Below are 18,303 nucleotides of genomic sequence, written 5' to 3' on the forward strand. Positions count from 1 at the left end.
TAACAGGAATATGTCGAATTTGTAGTCGTCTCTATCAAAGTATTTGGTTAAGATATGGAAATTTAACACTAGTTATAGTTTTAGGAGGATTTCTAATTACATATTTTTAACAGTGCTTTTCGCTAGTTCCTTACATTTATATTAAACAAATTTATAGAAAACTCTTTGTAAGAAAAGTCTACATTAAATTATTTCTGTCTTGCAGTAAAAAAATATACTTAAAAACAATTTTTGGGGCAAACACAAGAAAAATAACAAAAGAAAGATACTTCATAATCATCCACTTAACTAATAATAATTAAAAAAATTATAATATCCTATCTTTAATTAAATTAAATTAGTAAAAAGTATAAGCACTTAAATAAATATATAATAAGTTTAAAAACTTTTTTAAACTCCTTATATTTACTTATGAACGGATGTATTTTTATTTTTTAGACCAAAAAAGTCCACCTCCCTTTCTTGTTTTCCATGCCGCTCTAAACTACAAATCAACTTAGGAGCCCCCACATTATTTCTCCCCTGAGCGCACAGAAGCAGCGGCAGTCAATACATACATAATTTGGAATCCGATAAGAGCCACCCATCCGTATATATGTATATAAATCCCCACACACACACAGACAGCCAGGTCCCACCCACACAATACACGCTTTTGATTTTAAAACCTCCTGCAAAAAAAAAATAAAACAGCGAGAGAAAGAAGCAGGAAAAACGAAGTCAAACGCCCCAAAACACCCACGCACCACCCCCTCCACCTGTTTTATAGTCCCCCCTCCACCCCCTCACACACACCATCGAAAAACACTCGCACACTCACTCACTCTCTCCAACAACTTCTATAAAAAAAAAGTATTTTTTGTACTCGCTTGACATTTTGTGGATACGTCGGACGTCGTCGGAAGTCGTCGCGAACTTGGCTTCTTTTTGCTCTTTCTCTATATTTTTACTCAGTTTTTTTTTTTACTTTTTGCCCATATCTCCTTGCGCGTTTTTTTAAGTCAGTCGTTTGTCGGAAGTCAATCAAAAAGCGTGTCTCGGAGAATTGTCCCAAAAGGCAGAGATCACCTCACCGCACCTCACCTTTCCCCTCAGAAGCTCCAGAAGGGCGTGAAGCGGTCGCGATTCTCGTTGGCAATTACAATTTATAAAAGTGTGGCAAAATAAACAATTAAATTATAATTCATGAGGGCAAAAAGAAAAAACTAAAAAAAAAAGGAAAAGGGAAAAAGAAAAAGAAAACCAGAAAGGAGGTGCGCCATCATCCAGCCCAAGTAAGTGCACTTCGCTTTGAGACCGTATGAGTGTGTCAAGGAGCTTGTCTTGTAACGCCCACACTCAATTGGATCGATGGATCAGCTGCATTCAGCTGCAAGAGCAGCGAGGAGCTGAGTTTCTTCTGGCTTGTCAGTTTCTTAATGAGGTTGTCCCCAGTGTGTGCCTGTATTTCTGCGTCCTTAATTGGCCATATGTGTTTGAGGGCCAACAAGTGTCCCGATATGGCTGACAATTGCAGTTAGGCAGGCGAACTAAATCCATCGGAGATCTTAGCCAGACTTTCGCTAGAATTTTGACAACTAAGAGAGAAACCTTAATAGCACAATCTCGAGCAAAAAATCCTTTATTCAAGCTGTCAACTTTGTCGATATAACTATTTTAAAACTTTAAATAATCATAGAACAACATGTAGAAATTTAATTTTTATTATTTTATTTATAAGTAACCTTTTTCAAAAACAATGTATTTTTGAAACGTATTTTTCGAAAGCTTAATTTTATATTCGAGTTTCCCAACTTAATACAATAAATAATGTTATGCAATACATAAAATCTTTGTCCAGGTCTTTTGATAGAAAAAGAATAATTGGAATAGTTTTTAGGGAGAGCTATACCATCAAAATTCAAGCAAAATTAATAAATATGTATTTTATTATGAAATTAAAGAACTTAACTTTAACTTTCGAATTATATTACTTTTACAATATTCGTATTTAATATTTTATTTGAGTTTAAGAATATTATCTATAGCTCATGAAAGTCGGCCGATAAGCTTATGTAAATAAATAAAGTTTTCTAAAATACTAAAAACAATATAAATATATAGAAACAAACCTTAAGTAAATTATTTTAAACGACAAATATGTTTTGGTTTTTAAATAATCGAGTTTTCTTGAAAACTATTTTTAACTTTATGTTCGACCTTAATGAGCTAGGTATCCCACTTATAATTTTATGAGCTGTTTAATGTTCCACTTCTGGCAATGATTCGATAATCACGACAAACAATTTCTCAACCTTAAGTCGACAAATCACACCGTCAAACTTAGTTCCCTCGTATCTTTACAACCAAACTGTGTACACCCAATGGGAAATTATAAAAACACACTTCTCAAATTGGAGACAAACAATCGCAATGTTCGGTATTATGCGATATGCGATACGATCCCAACTGGAGTAAGCAATTGTGTTTAATTTTAAAACAAGATAAAGTTAAACAAAAAAAAAAATAGCTAAAGCTCCATATCGGGCCAATAAGAAATTACCGGCTCGATTGGGAATTATTGAAAGTAGTAGTGTGGCAAAAGCGACTGCATTTAGTCGGCGTCCACTTTGATGTGGCCGGTATATCGATTCTTGGCAATTGGTTGCTGACATGCAAAGAACATAATTTACCGACTGGCAAAATTGATAAACAATCTTCGTGTGGCACTTTGGCTGTGGCCAATTTGCCGTCGATACTGACAACTCAATTGATTTGTTTACAAGTGCCATTAATGTTAGTTTGCCGCGTCCCGCCTCTATAAATGGTTACGGTTATGTATGTATGTAAATGCCCCCTCCTCACCATTTCCATAAACTCGATGCACTTTTCAGCGCCATATCTTATCTGCGCGGTGACTTGTTGTTCGGGGCATTTGATCGTCATCGTAGCTCGTTCTCCTCCTCGATGTAGTTTAATTTTCCATTTCTATTTCCTTTGATTTCATCGCCTTTCGTTGTGATTTTTCGACTCCCACCCAGTTCTTCTTTCGGCCCCTTATCACATTTAACTTCAATTTGTTTTCAATTTACAACAATTTCGTTTCAAGCCAGAATTGGTAAATATGCCCGTCAGTTTGCCCATTTTTTTCGTGTTTGTTTGCATAATAATACAAATTTGAGGTTTTATTGCTTTTTATGGTGTCTACTGCTGTAAAGTTTTATACAACCACTTTAGAGCTGTGGGAGCTGATTTGACAGGCCATGGGAAAGTTTAAAGAAAATGTTTGGATTGGCCAAAAGCGAACTCGAAGTAAATATGCAAGCTATTTAAATTTTGACAGTGATAATGACCTGTAAGTTAACTAACCTGTAATAAAAATTAATAAGACAGGAGTAATTCAGGAGTATAGCTTTTTGCGAGATAAGTCCTATCAAAATACAAACTTGATAATCGCGAAAGGCAGTGACAGGCCAACTCACTCGGAAAGCAGTTAGTAATCTTTAACTGGGTAAATGTTTATGCAAACATCAGTTTCCTGCTGCAAGAGTCAAAAGTCTGGTGGTAATTTCACGTGAAGTAGAATTCTATGGGAAAATCAATTACATCCGCCATCAAGTTATATAGATCACTGCGTTACATATTTAATAACAGCTTTTTAAAATGCACTTAACAGCAAATTAAGCTTTCAGCAGAAGAAGACATTTTTAATTATCGACCGTTTGCAGGCAGGAGGCAGGAATATATATCGCCAGCGGTCCATGGGTCAATATCATAATCTGAGACAGCAACCGGAGCGGCAAACAAGTCGCCACAGGCAGCAAGGAGCAGTAGAGGTTCCCATAAATCAAAGCGACGCAATTTGCTGCTGACGAACTGCAACGCAACAGCAGCAACAGCAAAAGCAGCAACAAGAGCAACATCAGCAGCAGCAGCAGCACCAACTATGCCATTACTGCTGGCAACAACACTGTCCAACAATTCCCATCATCAACGCTTGAGCTCAACAGCAGCAGCAGCAGCAGCAACAGCAACAACAGCAACAGCAGCAGCCATGTTGCTGACGTCGCCGACAGCAGCAACTCATTGCCTTGCAACAGCAACAACTGCGGCAGGTGTTAATGTTCAAATTACTGGCCAAGGCGTTTCAGCAACTTTGGTCGACGATCAACTGCAACTGCCGGCAATGGCAGCATCAGCGGCTAATTATGCTGCTAACGTTGGCCATTTGAATGGCTTTAACCCTAAAGACAACTGCCCACCAGTTCCACCCACCAAGGAGGCTTTTGAGGGATTGCTGCGCCTGCCGCAGATTCAAGTCAAGCAGGAATTCATGGAGTCGCCGCCGGAGAGAGTCGCCTGCAGTCCCATGAACCACCAGCAGGCAGCAGCGACATCAGGTGAGTTGCCCCTGCTCATGGGAATGGGAATATGTTGGTAGCTTTCTAAGCCATACATGGGTAGAAGGCTCAATGCCGCTCGGTTTTTTCTTATTTTGATATGGCTTAGAATATTTCAGCAACAGACGATCATACACATATATTAAAGCCAAATATTAGCGCCACCCTCAAATAGGCACTCATAATCTTGATTTAAAAAATTAATAAAGCAGAAAACTGATTTTATTTTTTAAGACAGAGTGCTTTGCAAATATTAGGTTTCAAATATTTAAAAATGTTTTTAACATTTCGAACCGATAATAAAATGAATTAATATAAGAACTACCGAAAGATTCAAATAAATGGTAAAAGATAAATAAAAAACTGAAAACTACAAATTCCCAAATAGGGTATTATTTAAATGTTATTTTTAAAATAATATTTATTTATTCAATAATGCTAAAAACGCCTTGCATAATTTTCTAATAACACTATTGCCCATTAAATACCTCGCAATTCCCCTGCCCAAAAGCGTCCACTCAAATGAATATGTGTATTTAAAAACCCGTTAAGTGAAAAATGAGGTATTTACAACGTGTTAACAAGAACCCAGCCATTTTTCACAGCCTTCAACCCAAGAAACAAGCCTCAAGAACCCCTTTTGCAAAAGAAAAACTCGTGCCAAACGCATGCTTATGGGATTTTCAATTTTTTATGCATCGAAACAGATTTCATTTTTTATTGGCAAAGGGTCCCCGTCATCTTGATAGAGGCGAAAATAAAGGATGCGACACAAGGGACTTGGGACCCGGGCTAATATTGCAATAGAGACGCCCTGTGCCACGAGTGCGAACATTTATGAAGATTGAAAGGGTTGTCAAACACTTCATCCGTCTGAAGGGACAAGGACAAGGACAAGGAGAACCACAAGGGGTTGAAGAGGGTGCCACACATCCTGTTGCTCCTGCTCAACCCAAAAAAGGGATGCAACATCTTGTTTTCTTTCGATTATTGAAATTGCCATTTTGCCTTTTGATGATCTCACTCGGGGGACACGAAAACACTTCATGTGACCTCAATTGTATTCAAAGGCAAGCGAACCGAAACCCCTATTTAAACATATTTAAATTGAACTCATTGCCATTCATCTTCATATGTAAATCCATTTCCTCTGCTCCAGCTCGGAAATGCTCTCCTGACATGCAAAACCACCAAAAAAGCATACATCTTTAAGTGCGCAATTATCAAAAATTTAAAGTAAAACAATGGGTGGGGAGCACAAAACTAATAATCCCAACACGCGACCGGAAATTAAAGTCGATTTAAGCAAATGTAACCCACCGAAGTTGGTTTCTTTGATTAGACTTTCTGTTAGATGTTCGTGATGTTCACCTAGGCCCAAGATCGTTAGCATTTGAGGCAATCCATCACCCAAGTCTTAAGCAAGCTTCCCATTACGATTTGAACAATAATTTGCCATAAATGAGCCACCAGTCGCATACAATGGCACATCAACGGCAAATACATCAGGGGAAATGCTACGGAAAACTGATAGATGCAATCCAAAGACAGAGATTTTAAGTAGCAAAATAATTGCTAAATAAATAAAATATTCTTAAGTTTTCCCGTTTAATATTTTTGAAGCAGATGGTGTTCCGATTAATGGAATTTTGAGTCAACATTCATCGAAATATTGTAAAACTCCTTACATTTAATTATTAAAATGTTTAACACTTTGTTATAATAAACTTAGTTATTAACAAACTATTATATTGTAAAGATCTCTTAACATCGCGGAAATCGCCACATTTTTTAGCTTACTCTGGAACATTTTTATCAAGATATCAGGAAGTACCACAAGCCTAACCCCATTGTCCACTGAATGGTATTCAAAATAAGTGCAGTTGATGCCAGCAAGTGCCGGAAATGCAAAGAAAAGAGAACATTGGGATGCATCCCCTTTCCAACTTCTAGAACTTCTAGTTCTGTGAGAACATGAGGCTGGGATAACAAAAGGGAAACGGCGTTAGGAACTCAGACATTTCATTCAGAACGGACTCGGATTTATCTCGCCAATCTTCACCAGCCAGCGATGAACTGTCAGACGGAGATGCTCAATGCATCGCCGCATGAATGAAAATAATTATGATAATTGCAACTGCCACGAGATCGGATGAAATGGGCTAGATATAGGGTCTTGAGTTCCCAACTAATTGCAGGCTCGCTGGCATCGTGGACCGCAGAAGCAATTCTTTGGTTGTGCCTTACGAAAACCCAATAAATCCATTGTTGCGCTTAATTATTGTCGAAATTCAAATTGAAATGGTTGGGTTACCTGCCGCCAGCTCCTCTACCTGTCTTAGCAGCTCAATCATTTATCTTCCTGAGATGCGCGAAATTTGAATGCTCAACGACTGCACCTGATCTCTCTATAAACGCATCTCCATATGATCTTTTGTCGATCTCTTCCCCATTCCCTCTATATTCATGTAAAAAATGGGGTTTTCTTGTGTGGAAATTAGATCCTATTTGGCCCAGCGTGTGATTAGCGCGTCCCTTTGATCCACGCTGATGTGCGGCTGTCGGATGCATTTGATTTATATTCAATTGAGGTTCTCTGACGGAACCCAGACAGGTTCTGCCTGCTGCAGCAATTAAATTCAAATCAAACATTTATTTAAATTTTATGCACCGGTTGGTGGTTGATTGAATCGCATTGAACTCAGTTTTTCTGAGCTTCTGAAGATGAGTTCGATTCGAGATGGTAGGATGATTTTAAGCATTTTTACAAAATTCTAGTTAATATTTAATAAGACACAAATTTAAACAACATTTTTTAATTTTTCTGAAGTTTTTACGCTAGATATTAATAGATATTTTTTTAAAGTGCATTTCGTATAAAACCTATGAAATATTTAAGAAAATAGAGCTTCATTGTCTCATAACTAAGTACACTCTCGAAGCCAAAGTTGTTTGTACATATTTTTGACTTTTTGTGTCTTCTTCAACCCTTGCCGATCTTATTTAAAAGAAACCAAACCGGAAAGGCGCCAATTAACCAAAACCCGACTAATATTCTTCACCAAATTATGCATCATTAATCCATAAACGGTCACGTTGGGTAAGATGAGGTCCCAGCTGACGCCGTCATATCTTCACACCTTCTACAGGAAAGGTAAAGGAATTGCCGAAGGAAAAACCTTCGCAACAGATGTGACGTTCTCCGCTAATATCATTTTAATCGCGTCAAATTAAAGGTTCATTGAACAAACAATTGAACGGCACTGAAAATTCCCAGCGTTATTAGATCATTATATGGTAAACAAAAATTTCCTTGAGAAAGAGGAGTTCTATTGCTCCAAAAAGAGAAAAAAGAAAAAAACGAGGTACCCTTGACCATGTAAGGCAGCTAAGAAAATTAGATTTTTAATTAAAATAATTTCGTATGCAATTTAGATAATCGTTGGCGAAAATACAGAAAAACCAGCAGAAGCCCATCCTTTACCGATCCATGCGATCCATATGCGATTTGTTTGGCTGCATTTTCGGCTGGCCTGCGTTTTTTTTTTGAGTTGGGGGCTCGCAACTTGAGAGTTGGGGCGTTTACCCATGGAGGCGGACGCCAGTCGCGGCCAAATAAAATGAAGCACATTTTTTATACAAATCGAGAGGAGGCGGCAGCATCGGCCACATCGGCCGCATCGGCAGCAGCAGGTTGCATCAAGATCCGCATGCATTTGCCCCGCTCCAAAGCTGTTGCTCCTGCCCCAGCTGCGGTGGCTTCTTGTGGCGGAGCACCACCGATGCCGAGGGTCAGGGTGCTCACGCATCACCGGCAACAACAATTGCAAAATATTTAAATTGATCATCTCCATTTAATAAAGCTAAAGGTTCAATGGTTGCAGGAACCCAGAGGTGGCAGCGTGACCGCAATGTTTAAGGGTTTCTCAGGCAAATAAATGTAGCTTGACAAAAAGTGTTGTCTGAGGGCAATCTATACATTGGAAAAGAATATTAGTATTTGTCAAAAATATTTGGAGCCTAAAACTATTGTTTTTTTATGATGTTTTTTTCAAGATTATTTTACGGATTTATTTTAATTCAATTCGAAGTGGCTGATGTTTGGTAACTTTCTTGATTTCATTGATTTCTAAAATGAGTTGTTACTTAATTGCTTGGTAAATTCAATGACTATAATATCACATACAATTTTAATTCATACTGGAATAGTAAAATCCGTAAAACAAGCATAAAAATTTCACAGCAGTTTTTTTTTGGTTCAAAAACAACTTACGTTAAAAACCCAGTTACTCACGTTCTCCTCACGCTGCCATACACGTTTCCAACTTCCACTGCTGCTGTCTTTTTGCTTCCTGCTAAGCTGCAAAAAGTTCTTAACTTAATTTCGCAACGATTTTCATAATTCACCATGAACACCGGACTTGGCAGCTAGTGCACCGATGGATTCCTGCCGTTTCCCGCCACAAGTCCCCGAAATTCCCCGGCAAGTGCAACTGTTTTGGTAGTTCCTACCTGACTGTTGGCCTGGCTAAGCTCAACTCTTAGCTTGGCCTGCGACGACGCCCCTTTTGTTCAATTTCTGTTGCGATGGTGGAGCTGATGACGAGGACGATGATGATGAGGATGGTGGGTCAGCCAGTTGGTTGCTGTGGAACGGGGTGATGGGTGAAGGTTGAGGCTGAGGCTGAGCTGGATGAGGCATTATGGGCTAAGCGGCGGAAGCAACGCTGCCGTCGCATAAAAGGAATTCTGCATGTAATTATGGAAACATGGTTTTGGCAAGTTGTTTGCACAGTGCACGAAGTCATAGGGTTGTCAGGTCAAGCTATAAAAATCAGTAACGGAAATAAAAATAGTTTTAATATAAATCAGGTCTGAAATGCAAGATGTGCTACAGTATATTTATGTAATTGGTTAGTATTAAAACTTAAGTGTTAGAAGTAATATTTAAATATTGATAGATACAAATTAAATATTAAATTACAAAAATAAATGTTACAAGCTAAAATTTGTTTAAAATAAATATGTAATATCTTAAACAAGTTTCCACTTCACCAATTACGACATTCAGGTTTAGAGAACTATCTTGTTATGCCTCTTTCACCACTTAAAGTATGTTTTAAAGTGCAGGCTTCTCAAAGTTTTTTCCTGTGTAAAAGCTATTTTTGTCTCACATTTGGGATGAGCAAAAAGACCTTAATCTTGTACTTTGAGTAAAAGCATTTGTAATTTAAGGAATAATTTTTCCTAATTTAAGTAAATTAAATTTCCAATAGCTACCCGACAACCCTTCAGTCGGGCCATATTTCCCGCTATGGCCCCAAACCCGTACATCACCCACCCAGCCCGGATCCACCCCCTTCGCTTCCCGAGCAAGTTGATTTTTTATTACACCGTCTACGCCTTTCGAATTACCAGCGACAAGCCCTCTCTGCAATGGTTTACATAAATGGAATTAATGCGACCACGAACGGGGGATCGAGGTGGTCGAGAAGGGGGCGGAGACCGGAGACCGGAGAACCTGTGCTAGAAGATTACAAATGAAGGCTAATTTGACTGGTCCATTGTGCAGGGTAAATGCAATTATAAGATAGAGCACGGCAGTCTAGCATTTCCCAGCCTAAGAGATTTCGCAATTTGATTTGCCCGAAGACCACCTCCACGATCGATTTTCTGATGTGGGTATCCGTATGCAGCAGTGCACTTTGCATTTCACAGTGCACAAAAGCCATTAAATTAATGATCTATCTGCAATGCATGAGCAGGATTTTTACGACCTGCCAGGAGTCAGGACTGCCCGCTGCGAGGATGCAAAAGGCAGCAGGATCGTTTACCTGCCTGTTGCCCAGCAAATAAGAGACCTGGCGCCGAAAATCCATAACAAATGCATGAAAATCCGTTAGGCCGCCGCTCGGACGCTTGGACGCTCGGACGGCCGAGATAAGCCCGAATATCCTTAAGCAAATACATGTCCTTATTTCGTATGCAGGCTGTAGCCTCGATCCATCCAACGGTTTGACTTCCTTTCGACTCCTAGTCGTAGCCGTTGGCTTTGGTTTTGTTCTCCGTATCTGACTCTCAAGTGACGACTAATGATAGTACAAACTGTTTTTCTTTTTGGGAAAAACAGAACATGGCAACGGTTTTCAACTGAAGCCTAAATTTCTGCACCTTTTCGTGTACCCGGTGACTTTCTTCTTGGCCTTTTGTTGCACCTTTTGTTGTCCGGCCGAAAATGCCATTAATTCGTAATGAGAAAGGTGTCATCACTGCAAAGTCAAAAGACAAATATTGCCGGGACCCGCCCACAGTTCGAGAACCCATCCCCGATGGGAGGTTCCTGCAGCAGGTTCTGCATCAAATCAATTAGTATTTGTGTTCTATTCGATTGCCATCAGCTGTTCTAAGTGGGGGGCGTCAGCTTAGTCCGTGAAATATTGATTTTCTGCCGGCAGAAGAGCCACGAAATCGCTGATTGCACTAAGGCAGCGAACACTTTGGATGAGTAAATAAAGTCATCATTGGGCAGGCTGACCAATGATTATTTGGTTTTTAATTCCCAAAAAAAAAACATAGCAAAGACAAACTAAAGATATGGATCGAATATGCATAAATACATAAAGAAAGAATATAAGTAAACGGTATTATTGCGCAAATATGTCGTTTTTGAATACTTCCTTACAAGCATTTGAAATTTGGTTTCAAAAGTTCACTTTCTCTCTTTTCTTTAATATTCTTAAAAAAGTAGTAACAATTCTTTACATTGCAATACCTAAAACTATTGCACTGGGATAAATAATTGAAGATTTATAGTCTATTATTAAAATCAAAAAATAATAATAGTTAAGTTAACAATTTCGTATTTAGCACAACGAAATCTATTAAAAAATTTACATTTTCTTTTGTCATAATAAGATAAAATTAATATTTACCATTTATTTCTGATATTGTTTTTTTTTTTTTAATTTCGCAACCTTAAGCCCATTAAATAAAAACCATAGCATTCTGTTTCTTGTACATATTACACTTTATTTCACCATACCACGCACTTCTTGAGCGGATTCATTTCCGTGCCCAGTTTGCAGTTGAAAGCCTCACTAAACTCGGGCATGTTGCTCAAGGTGCCCTGAACCCGAAACTCGTCGTAGGCGTGGACATCAGTCTTCAGTCTCCGGATCTTCTCGCCATTATCCTTGCCATTGCACCAGGTTTGGGCAAACTTTACGAAGAACAGCTGTTTGTTGTTGAAGTTAACTCCCCTCAGAGGCTTTTCCGACCAAGCCTTGTCGCCAGATTTCCGCTTAAATGCATAGTATGCCATTCGGGTGCCAACATTATCGGCTATATTATCGCCGGAGGTGAGAGTGCCATTGGTCTGCACGCCCATCAGAATAAACTTATTGTACTGCGATTCCAGGCAGCGGTAGCGCTCCTTAAAGTTCCTCAGAGAAGCTGTTGACCACCAGTTGGTCTTCTTGCCGTCATAATTGTACTGATAGCAGTAGGAGTCGAAGCCATGGGCCATCTCGTGGCCAATAATGTTACCCACTCCAGCGTACTTTAGAACATCCGGGAAATCAATGTGGTAGAAAGGCCACTGGGCCATGCCAATGGTGATGAAGGCTAGATTCAGGAAATCTGCATAGTATGCATTCACTGTTCTCGTTGGCATAAGTAGCGGAATCAGAGCCTTATCAACCGAACGCAGGCGTATCCTGGCCCGACTGCCCTCCATGGTGCACAGGTTCTCGAACCAATTTCCGGTCATATTGATGTCGTTATACACCCCATCAATCACCTCGCGATGCTGCAGATCATCCGTATAGCCCACTAAAATATCCATTGAAGCCAGCTTGGTTTTGGCCTGCGAACGAGTCTCATCGTCCAGCCAGGTATGATGATCCAAGAGATCGTAAAACGTATCCTTGATGTCCTTCGCAACACTCAGTATATCAGCACGTCTATCCCTATCGAAAACCTTACCAATAAACCAGGGCAAAAGAGCGTAATTGAAGTAGGTCTCCGACAAAGAGCGACATTCACTTTGAACTCCGCCCACTTTCGTTTGAGTTTTCCACAAGCCATAAAACCTAAGCAGCTCTCTAATTTTAATATAGCTTCTCAGGGTGTCCAGATTTGTTTGCTCCAGAAAGAATACCAAATCGTTGACATTATCCAGTTGATTGAGCACTGGCCAGTGGCCTTCCTGGCTGCCATTAAAGGCCAGTTCGAAAAATCGCGTCCAATTCAAACGATCGTGTTTGTGTTTCGCCAGGAAATCCTTGTAATTTGACTGCTCTGTTCCATTTCGTAATTTTGTTACAGAAATTAAACTCTTTTCGAATTGTGTGAGGTTGGCAAAGTTCTCAACAAATTGTTTAGATTTCTCCGCACTTGAATCCAAGCCAAATTCTCTGGTCATATTCTTCAGCTGCTCATCACTTATACCTCCCAGAACTTTAATGGGCGGAGTTAAAAGTAGATCAAACTTCCTAGAAGAAGTGCTATAATGCACTTTTAGAGGCAGTAGTGGGTATATATCATATTTGGACATGAAGTTTATGTACATCCAATCGTAAGTCGCATTACTCTTCTGCAAACGATCCTCATCGAGATCCAGAAAATACTGATAGCCCAATGACAGGTTGGCCTTCATTTCCACACAGCTGGCGTAGAATTGTTTGGCTTTCACCTCCGCCGAACGTGTGCCATTCACACCCAAATCCCTCAGCTCTCCTTTGGTGGCATTCTGCAGAAAGCCCAGGACCTGCTCGTCAATCTTGTGCTGGATTGCGTGAAGAAAACTGGTGTTCCTGGCCTGTTCCGGCACCAATTCCGCCTTCTTCCAACCGCCACAGCTGAACTCGTAGAAGTTCTCGCACGGATCCACGCTCCTGTTCATGGCGGACAGTAAAAATCGGCCATAGTCCTCAAGCAATTCCTCGCGCTGATTCGTGGCAGGTGGCAGGGAAAACAGATCGCTGGCCAAAACGCGGTCGATTAACATGAGCGATATTAACGTGGCCCACAGAGCGTTGACCATGGTCCAGACACTCAAAAACACACGATTCGAGAGCAAAAATTAAACTGGAGTTGCGCGCCCGGCCGCAGACGGAAAAGTTCTAAACTTTTTTGGCAGCGCGCTTTGGCAATTTATACAATCATGATCGGGCAAAAGCGAAAGGGGGGCATTCGGGTCGAAAGGGAGCGAGCACACGCTTCAGTGGCTGAGGTAATACAACACACACACTCGGATTCACCACCACAGATATCACATTAGGGGCAAAATTGATGCTTCTACCATAAAACAGTCGAATCTTCCGCACAAATCTTGGCATTCTTCAATTAACCGCAATTCTCCAAAAGAACTCTTATCAGTCTAGAAAGCTCTCGCTGCCCTAAATGCTTATTTAACTATTTTATCGCTCTCCAGAGATCTCGGTCCAGAGTGATTCTCTTTGGACTCTTTTCGGATCTGTTTGTTTGTTTTATTTTTTGTTTGAATGTCACATGTTAATGACCCCGTTCCGAAATAATCACCGCAATTATAATGCAAACATTTCTAAATGGTTTTTAACTCTCTCATCTGCTTGCTTTACTTTTTATATATTTTAAATGTGTTTTATGTGTGTTACGTATTTGTCTGGGAATAGACTCGTTACATCAGTCAGTAGGGCGAGAGAAATTCGTGGGGGGAGGCCTTGGAAGAGTACCAAAAATAATTTCAAAAAACAGAACCAGACAATATTTCAATTAAATATCCGCGAAACAATTTGCGTGTTTTTTACAAACATTTTTAGCCAAACTTTAAATGATACACTCAGAAGAACTATGTAGGTTTTAGAATTTTTATATCTGAACAAATTGTATGTAACCTCTTAAATCAATTATATGTTATGCATTAAAAAGCGGAAATAATTTTATTAATTAAAATTATTCTATCATGCGCTAGAATTAAAATCAAAAACTGATACATTTTTTTTACCACATTACCACATTCTTATAGCCTTTAAGACTTCACACAATTACCCAACTCGATTCCATTCGCTGCTGTGTGGTCCAATTTCTCAATTAAAAATATTTCCAAAGAAAAATCATAAAAAAAACTCATTTCAATCAACCGAAAAAAGAGATATTCAGCGAATTTCCTTAGCAGGCATTGCGTAATTGAAAATTCTTAAAGGTTCGAAGAGAAGACGCCAACTGGCAATGCATTGCGCTCCTGTCACTTCTGCGGGGCTGCCCTTTCCCTTTCCCCGTCCCCCGCTTTTCACTTTTCTAATGTGTTTGCCAGCCGGTGCATGCAACAAAGGAGCACAAAGGATAAAGGATATTGCCGCAATGTGAAATCAAAGCGCATAGGAAAGCAATAAAGAGGGGACCAGGTAGAGCAGGATGCGCGTTAATCGCCATGTTACAGGTAAATATAATCGCACAAAGTAACAATGCCAAAAAAGCGGGGAAATGGTGATGGCAGGCGGATCCCTTTGGAGCGCCTTCGAGTTGGTTGAAACAGCTTGCGCGGCTTAGGAGACGGGGCCAAAAGGATGCACGGCACCAGTGGCAAATTGAGCCTGAAAAAAGGATTTAATGTTCAGTTTTTTAACAATTGCGGCTTGTGCGGCTGAGACAGCTGCTCCAATGGCAACTGTGCAAGCAAGGCATCCTTTTTGTCCCTTCATTTGATTGAAACTTTCACCTTTGGATCTTCATCTTTCAGCGAGAGTTCCCTTTCGACAGATTGCATTCTGAAAGGACCTTGACTGGCACGCGCATTCAAGCATATTGACAGGAACAAAAAAAAAATCATTTATAGAAAACAGGAAGCCTTTCCAATTATCGAAAGTCAGCTTTCTGGCCCGACCCGCCCTCATTTCATTTTCATAATCCCAAGCACGCTTCGCAATCAGTGGTGACGTATATTGTTTGCACCGATGCCAAATCTAGCATTTTAAATGCTACAACTTATTTTTCTATTTTGGCTCTAATAATATTAAACTAAAATAAAAAAAAAAACAAGATCTGATCTAATAATTTAAAAAGGATTGGAAAATGTGGTTAAGTCTACGAAGATATGTTCCTAATCGGTAAAAATGAGTCTGGTAAAGTGTTAAAAAAAATGTGTTCATGCACTGGCATATCTAACATTTTGTTGTTAAATATAAACAAACAAAATACATGTCTTAAATACAAACAATTAAAATTATCTCTCGTATTTATGCTTCACTTAAGTAAGATGGCTGGAAAATAGCTAAATGGGCACCACAGTTTCCGTCAGATATTTCTGCACCATTTCCGGTTTGTCAACCCTTTTTGCATCTTTAAGATGTCGCGTGGCCAGCACAAGCCGAAGGGGTGACAGAGGGTTAAACGTTAACTAATATTTTTTTTATTGTTATGCTAAAGAACCCGGATCAGTCAGTGCCGGCGAAAAGATGGGGAAATGACTTTCCTGCGGCTTTGCCGGCTTTGTTCTACCCGACCCCCGGTTATAAATCAAATTAATACCCATAACATCGGCTCTGATCCGATCTGACTACTGGCTTCAATCACAATTATCTCGGTCTCGTGATTCGTGAACTTCTCTCATTATTCAGTCGGTGCTGGACGCTTTAATGAACATTTTGTGGTTGCCTTGGTTGGACTTGAAGCGATGGCAATTGTATTTGATGCTTTTTTATTTTTGTGCATCATTAGCCATAGGTCAAAGTTTCATTCATAAAGTGTTCTGTATTTCTCCGCTGAGTACTGGCTCATAAATGATCCAACAATGAAGTGATCATGTGCCATACAGTAGCAGTTGTCGGCTAGGTAATTTAAAGGAGGTCGGAAAAATATTGTAAATTATTTTTGAGCTAATGTGGGGTTTTTATTTATATTTGGGTAACAAAAACCAGATCAACTTTTTTTTTGAAAATATTATGGCACAAATTTTAGAATAAATTGTCAAACTGCTATTTTGTAGCCAAAATAAACATTAAATCTAAATGAAAACTAAAACTTTAAAAACAATATTTAAATAATAAATGGTTAGCACACACCATTGTTTTGTTATATAATAATATTTAATAATAAGAGCTTTTTTTAAATCTTTTTGGTATGCTTTCTGGTATTCGTTCTCCTTCCATACGAATATCTCCATTTGTAGTCCTAAAATGCAGCTAATAGAGTTACCCATCCCCGGGCGAAGGGCGTGTTACTCAGCCTGATGACGTACAACGCCCACACTTCGATGAACAAATGTTCGGATTTTACTCCCTCCGCTTCTTATCTAAAAACTATAAAATCAAAATTATGTACAGATTTCATAATCAATCAAAGTCATAAACGAAAAGATCGACGAAGAACAAAAAACTGATTGAAAACTGTATAAAGCGAATATGGCGTTCAACCACCAAAAAAAAAAAAAAAAACGCGTAACCAAATGGGCAAGGGTGCAGTGCAGAGGGGGTTACAAGGTAAAAAGGCGTATCAAAGTTCCATAATGATGAGTAATTGATAGTGACATAAACGGTTTCCATTGGCAATATGCCGAGGGAAAGGGGTTGGAGGAGCACGAAACAGGGCTGTTTACCATCAGAGGGGTGAAAAGCCAGCAAGTGTTGATAATGATATTGAAACCCCTTTTTTTAACCCTTTTTTAGCCCATTTTATCAACATTTTTTTTGGGAAAATTCTCACTTCATCTCGGTTAGTCTATAAAAATGCAATTGTTTAACCCTTTTTTCTGTTTTCACTTATTTCCCGGTGATTTATAGCACTGGCTTCAAGCTGTCGCGGCAAAACAATATTAAATCCCTGGTATCTAAGGCCCGCCGACGGCATTGGATATCATAATTATAATAGCAACGGCAGCGGGGACATCAACAAGGATGTTGGCCAGCAGATGACTTCCGCAAGTGGCGATGGCCAGACATGTCTGCCAGTCTCGTATTTTGGCATGGAGACGCTGGCATCTGTCAAACAGAGACAGAAATCCCTGCCAGACTTTCTAATACCGCTGCACGAAATCATGTTCCAACAACATCATTACCAGCAAAGGACAATGGGCACATTAATTAATAGTCTGCCGCCCGGTTTGGTCGGGTATCCCCCCAAAGCAGAGACGTTCAAGTCGTTAACCCCACCAAAAGCAGCGCAGCACCAAAAGAATCAACAGAATCACCAGAATCACCCGAATACCCCGAATCACACCGGCGAGCACTCCTTCGTCCGTCATTTTCACGAACGAGATCGCCTCATTCGGGAGCACCAGCTCAAGCAGCAGCAGTTGCGTGACGAGGAGGAAGTCCTTCAGGAGCAGCAGCAGGAGTTGGTGCAGGATTGCCTGGTGGTGGAGCCGGGGAACGTCCAGGATGTACCATTCCAGCTGGAGCATAACCATCATTGGCATGGCGTCGTTTGCGATGCCAATGGCCATGCCACGAGGCTGCTCCACATTACCCCACCGAAAGCAGGTCCCCCACCGTTGCCACCACAACAACCGCCAGTCAGGGAGGTCCTGCCCCTGAACTCCACATCCTGCTCGACAATGGTGGAAGCACCACCCAAGGAGCAGGAGCCCAGCATTTACGAGCAGTCAGTTCCAAATGGTCGACATTGTCGTCCTGCCAACAAAGGTAAGTTTTATGCTCAAATTAATTGTTTAGTGGGTAAGGAAATGGGTTAGTTAGTTAAGAAAATGGAAAAATTATATTCAATATACATATTTATGTGTTAGACGATACTTTTGAGTAAGCTACGGAGCAGACTATGAAAATAACCATGGTTTCAAAGCAATTTCTATGGTAATATATTGATTTATATAAGTTTTGTATTCGCGGCAAAAAAAAAAAATAATTCATTGCTTAAAAAACTTGATATTTATTAATATCTGTCTTATAGTTTTCCTAAGGAAGTTTTTCATTATTATGGTGCTTTTAAA

At 39.8% G+C, this 18,303-nt stretch overlaps 2 protein-coding genes across 2 annotated transcripts in view; one reads left to right on the forward strand and one right to left on the reverse strand.

The window, feature by feature from the left end:
• Window positions 1–898: 898 nt before the first annotated feature.
• LOC108138247 (POU domain protein 2) overlaps window positions 899–18,303 on the forward strand; it is a 30,299-nt gene continuing 12,894 nt past the window's right edge. Inside the window, exons 1-3 of the mRNA XM_017260386.2 lie at window positions 899–1,274; window positions 3,708–4,379; window positions 17,138–17,998. Of these exons, the coding sequence (XP_017115875.1) occupies window positions 3,926–4,379; window positions 17,138–17,998 (1,315 nt within the window). The 5' untranslated portion in view covers window positions 899–1,274; window positions 3,708–3,925. The remainder of the gene's footprint in view (window positions 1,275–3,707; window positions 4,380–17,137; window positions 17,999–18,303) is intronic.
• Window positions 11,369–13,490, reverse strand: LOC108138248 (endothelin-converting enzyme 2). Its single transcript, XM_017260388.2, has one exon. It carries the CDS (start codon window positions 13,420–13,422, stop codon window positions 11,413–11,415), a length of 2,010 nt encoding a protein of 669 aa, XP_017115877.1. The 5' UTR covers window positions 13,423–13,490; the 3' UTR covers window positions 11,369–11,412.

Source organism: Drosophila elegans, unplaced genomic scaffold (genome assembly GCF_018152505.1).
Source record: "Drosophila elegans isolate 14027-0461.03 unplaced genomic scaffold, ASM1815250v1 contig_814, whole genome shotgun sequence".
NCBI classification, from domain to species: domain Eukaryota; kingdom Metazoa; phylum Arthropoda; class Insecta; order Diptera; family Drosophilidae; genus Drosophila; species Drosophila elegans.